This window comes from Musa acuminata, chromosome BXJ1-1 (genome assembly GCF_036884655.1).
Source record: "Musa acuminata AAA Group cultivar baxijiao chromosome BXJ1-1, Cavendish_Baxijiao_AAA, whole genome shotgun sequence".
In the NCBI taxonomy this organism is placed as follows: domain Eukaryota; kingdom Viridiplantae; phylum Streptophyta; class Magnoliopsida; order Zingiberales; family Musaceae; genus Musa; species Musa acuminata.
Genome location: NC_088327.1, coordinates 8,710,503 through 8,716,234, shown reverse-complemented (window position 1 = coordinate 8,716,234; position 5,732 = coordinate 8,710,503). Strand labels below are relative to the sequence as shown.

The 5,732-nt window shown below is 39.6% G+C and overlaps 1 protein-coding gene across 1 annotated transcript; it reads right to left on the bottom strand.

The window, feature by feature from the left end:
- Positions 1-1,858: 1,858 nt before the first annotated feature.
- On the bottom strand, positions 1,859-4,841 carry LOC135680455 (probable rhamnogalacturonate lyase B). Its single transcript, XM_065194353.1, has 14 exons — positions 4,795-4,841; positions 4,662-4,715; positions 4,467-4,586; positions 4,267-4,386; positions 4,019-4,160; positions 3,755-3,925; positions 3,473-3,628; positions 3,234-3,340; positions 3,052-3,142; positions 2,833-2,974; positions 2,597-2,753; positions 2,385-2,501; positions 2,175-2,301; positions 1,859-2,095 (listed from the first exon to the last, which is right to left on the bottom strand). Exons 1-14 carry the CDS (start codon positions 4,824-4,826, stop codon positions 1,859-1,861), a joined length of 1,773 nt encoding a protein of 590 aa, XP_065050425.1. The 5' UTR covers positions 4,827-4,841.
- Positions 4,842-5,732: the final 891 nt, after the last annotated feature.

Below are 5,732 nucleotides of genomic sequence, written 5' to 3'. Positions count from 1 at the left end.
CAGGTCTAATATCGAGCTGATAGTGAGTCATATAGGTTAAAACTCCTTTTAGTTTAATAAATTATTATCATAATAATAATTCACTTGACTTATCAATTGTGGACATACTAAATAACTAAGCTGTAGTCCCCAGACGATACAGGGGAATTCCATCTTTTGGATATATCTATCCTCAATTATCATATACCTATAGTTCCTCATCCATCTAATATCCTAAAGATTGTATACTAAGAATGGTCTTGCTATGCCATACGGTTTCTACTCGAGTCTCGCTATAATCAAATTCTCTCGGAGAACTCTTTCTCTATTAATCTGAATGACCCCGACCAAGTATTTGCCTAAACAAGAACATATGAGATATTCCTCTTATGACATCGAGAGTATATGATCATCTATCGACACTCAATAGCTCTCGTAAAGTTAGCTGCCACTCCCGATAATCGACTGTGCTAGATTTAGAATATCAGGTCTATAAGTCTAGTATTAAAAAGTGGAGTATTCATACAGAATATCCTTGGTGTCTCAAGTCTAAGGACTAGAGACACCATTGGGATAATAGAATTACTTTCTGATAATAAGGTATTATCAACCATCTAGCATTCCGTTAGTAGATTAATTAGTAAACTCATTCTCTAATAAGCACTTATGCAGTATCTCTAGTGTCCCCATATGAGTAGCTATGAGATCAATCACCTCCATCATATGAATGAGTATACATCGCACTAGTTCATCTGGTCATCTTGATGTCCCTCTCAAGTGACCTATGACAAGGATTATTTACGGTTTATGTTTAAAGGCGAATTTGTTTCATTATCATAATCTCATCACGATTTGATTCCCATTGCATAGATCCACCAATATCATAATATATGCGGTATGCAAGATAATGTGATAAAATATCAAATAATATAATAAACTAAAAGAATGAATATCATGTTACACATGCCATCACTCACGTGATTGGCTTTTGGGATATAAGGTAACAATTGATGTAAGCATGGTATATCTCTATTAGCTTCTACTCAAGATGATACCATGCAAGGCGATGCCAACGATAGACATTTGTGATTTTTAAAATGATAGATTATATACACTATCTAATTGGATAAATTATATTATCGAATTTATAGAAAAAATTTATGGTAAAATTTCGAGTATAGTTAATTTTACAAATGTGTACGGTTGCTTCTTGGATCAGACTACGGAATGTATTATTATCTAATTTTTTATTTATAGTTATTTAGTTTTAGTTCTTAGTATTAAATTTATTTTGCATAACAACATTATTATTATTATTATTATTATTATTATTATTATTATTATTATTTACTTATAATTGATATCAAACAATCGAAATCAAAATAACTTAGATTATAAAAAAAAAATTAGATCTTTTTATGAGATTAGATCTATTTATCTTTTAAATTATTATTTTAATTTTAAATTAATATTATTTTTAAATTAATCTATTATATATTATGTTCGATATGTGAATCTATCCCTCCGTTCACTTCTATTGTCTACGAGAAATATAACGCGGTATGTACTGCCTGATTTGTCACAGGACTGTCGTTGATATGATTGTTATCGGCGTCGGTACCGTAGAGGGTGGCGGCCATCACTTGAGAGGCCTCCAATAATAATTAGCTTGGACATCTTCCAATACTTAATTGTGATACAGAATTAAACGGGTACACACCAAAATAACAGATCAGAACATATCTTTCTTAATTTACGTCTCGAAATATTAATGAAACTCAATATGATATCGATCTAATTATTTGGTTTGACAGAAATAATATCTCAATGAACATGACATAATCTTCATTCAGCAGCATGAACTGTACTTGAGACTGTGTCATGCCGGAGCTTCCAATCGAATGTAGTCGTACATGACTCCTTGAAAAGGGCTTTCAGAACGCGTCTGAGTTAAGAAGATGATGTTGTCGCCTTCAAGAAGCCAACTGCTATCCACATCGATGCTGAACAACCAGTACAACCCATGGATTCCGTGTCGGGCGATCGAGTTTTCTCTCCCAATTAGCCCTGTCGTGAAGTGCGCAGGCAGCTGCACTATTGGGTTGTTGAATCGAACCTTCAAATCCAACATGAACACACATGTCATCACCAAGAACAAGGAGGAAGAGGTGAAGGAAGCGAGGATTTAGACATACTTGTATCTCAGAGAATAAGGCAGATGCAAGTGCCAGTCGAAGCTTGTAAGTTCCACTCCAGCGTACATTAATGAGTGGAAACTTTATCTGCCATGTAGTTGCCTGATAGGAAGCCTGCCCATGCTTCCTAGATAGGGTGGAGGCAGAAGAAGTCAAGCAAGTGAGCTCAACATGTCTTCGGAGAACAGAGATCAGAGGAAGTAAACGAACCTGGTAACGTGTGCGTAGAACCAGTCTTTCTTGTAGTCGCTGACGCCGACTGTATACATCAGATCTTGATCAGGATACAGATCTGCGTATCTCTCCCACAACCCGTACTGCCTAAACCTGTGATGAAGAACAACAACAACCAGGGGATTTACGTGAATGAAGTGCTGCAACCTCAAATGCAGTGAAATCAAGAACCCTTAGATCTGTTCTACCTATCAGGATGATTCACATAGAGTCTGTTGATATATTTAGGATCAGGATCTGGGACGAAGAACTCCCGGGCGGAGCGATCGGGAATGCCGATCTCCCACAAGGTTGGCCCATCTCTTGGTGGCCTATATACAAGGTTACCCAGATCGATGTGATTTCCTGCTCAGATTAGCATCATCAGATTCAAGAAATTGAGAGTGTAGAAGAACAAGAATAGCACAACACGTCACATACTAACCGGAGGTTACGGTTATGTTTACACTAGATTTGTAGTCCCCAATAAAACCAGGAACCCATGCATAAAGGTTGTACACTCCAGTTCTGACGTTCTTGATGAAGAAGTTGCCTTCAACGTCTGCTCTTACCCAGAATTGGTATCCCTGCAACACATCATGGTGAGTATGTTTAGCTCGAATTATGCCAAGAACTTGCTTGAACATGATCAATAGGTAGGAACCTTGCTTTCTCTCTGCCAAGATCCTGCTTCTCCTGGTGAAGCCAAACCAACAAAAGCAGCATTCCCATTTACGGAATCGTTATTGCCGGGCCTGACAGAGTAATGTATCCTCATCAGAACAGATATCGTTCTACATCACGAGACACAGAATATGACTGAGAAATCAGACAAGTGTTACATACTCGTCTACAACGAGTAGTCTACCGGAAACAGAGCCTCTTTGCTCGCTCTTTTGGAAGTCCGTTGACGCAGGAAATTTGTACGGCCAGCTTCCCTCTTCAACCCGCGCCTAAATCAAGAACAAGAAAGCTCAGTGTAGATGGGAAAAGAAGAATGTTAGAGAACACTTTATGCTCCAAGGAAATCACTATCACATACAGTAATATTAGTTTTCGATGGGAAAAGAAGAAAGACGGCCTACCTGCTTCTTGGCGTCCTCCCAGAGAAGCTTCGGATCCGATTTCGTCCAAGCAGAATTAAGGTAAATGAACACAGGGCCAAACACCTTCTTCCAGTATTCTCCGTTTCTGACTCTAGGCAAAATGTCGTCCCCGGCGTAATGAGAACTCAAAAAGATCTGAAATTTGGGGACAAAGAATTTGTACCAAATAAGTGAACCCATATCAGTGCATCTTTCTCTAACATTTCGATGCAAATAAGTCTGCAAGGTGAAAGATATCGGAGGCACAAGCATGGTACTCACAGCGAGGGAGGTAGGACCAACATGAGACGTCAGCTCCTGCCTCACAGGTCCTCCTGACTTAAACTCATTACTTGGGGTGATCACCCAAAACCCTACGGAAGGATCAGAAGAAATCCATCCATGCACCATACTGTCCTTGTTCTCACTGGAATACTGGTATTTATCATCCACCTATGCAATCATTCGGTAGATTCAGATGCTGCGCGCCTGATCATTGCTATTAACTGCATGATAAGAGAATTCAAAAGGAGACTCCTTTCTTACCTCCCCTCTCAAGGCTGCATTAATTGGGTTTGTCAGTCTGACTGCTTCTGAGTAATCCAACTTCTGTGACCTTCCGGGCAGGCGATCTTCTGGCATGGGCATGATTCTTTGTCTGTTGTCTGCAATGGCCATGTAGTGAAACCTGTTTCACAGAAGAAGTGTTAATGAAGAACAAGCTTAGGATCTATATAGCGAACATTACATGGTCAACGTAAAAAATTGCATGAGGAAAGGTGGAGATCATGTACTTGTCCTTTCTAAGCTTGAAAGCCACCCTGGTCTCTCCTAGATTGCAGTCGGGCAAGTCTTGAAGGTGTTCATATATGGCGTAGGTGTAGAAGCCTGAGCTGCCTCGCAACATTACAAACCTACAGAATTATAAGCTCAATCTCAATTAGCTAAACTACATGTATTTGCTTCTTGACAAGCGCAGAATCTGCGGTGCAACCTTTTGTCGATGTTTAAAGGCACAAGCTTGTCTCGGGAGGAGGGATCCCAATGTGTTCTGAAAGAGACCTCAGCCTGGTTTGCATCTTGCTGCACTACGTCAAATTCTGTTCCGTGTATTCTGTAAGCCAGTTGAGGTGGTTAGCAGAAGCTAAAAGGTTACGGGAGGAAGAGAGAGATAAGCAGCGACACACACTTCTGAAATATGCCAGAATGTCGATCTGATGGATTCCAAACAAGATCCCAATACCTGCATAACCAGTGGATGATAAGATCGATATGTATTTGAGGGATCAAAAAAGATTAATTGCGGCTATATATTTGCATACCCTCTATTGTCTTCCCTGTTGTTGACTTCCATTACATTATCAAGTCCATGATATTTGACTCCCGTAACGAAACCTCCGGGGTTCGACAACGTGAGTTGGACGATGCCATTGTCCAACACAACCTGCAAATCTACTTCTGTCAGACACATCGCTCAAACTACTCCGACCATTGACGAAACAAAAAGGATAGCTTACATATTCGCGTTCGACGAGCACCGTCACCCCGCCGGCGGTGGCGGCGGGACGCAGGTCGTCTGAGGAAGCGAAGCTGGTAAGGATTGCGCTGCATGCAGTGATGACGGATTAAGAGAGATGGTAAAAGAAACAGTCGATGCAAGTGTGGTGTATCTCTGTTAGCTTCTACTTACACGAAGATGATGCCATGCAAGGCCGTGCGAATGAGAGCCATTGGGAAGCTTAGATTGTTGGCTTTCGATAGTAAATCAAGGAAAAAAAGGGAAGAAGATGATAGAAGAAATGAGGAGTGCTTTAAATCCGTATTATTCTGGATTTATATTAGTTAAAAGGATAGAGTATAGATTTTTTAAACAAAAAAGAAATCAATCATAGTTCAACAAATCTTCTCATCGTCATCTATTTATCTTAATCTAAAATTTTATCTTTTGTTGCATCTAATCTTAACTATTTAAATTAATTTTATTATATCCTCTTAATTTAAAATAGTTATAAGCTCAATCTCAATTAGCTAGCCTACTAGTATTAGCTAGCCTCGGTGGGAGGGATCCCATTGTGTTCTGAAAGAGACCACAACCTGGTCTGCATCTTGCTGCACTGCGTCAAATTCTGTTCCGAGTATTCTGTAACCCAGTTGAAATGGTAAGCAGAATGTAAAAGGTTAGGGGAGGAAGAGAGACATGAGCAGTTAGACTCGCATATCAAATATGCCTGAATCTCGATCCCAATATGGATTCCAAATA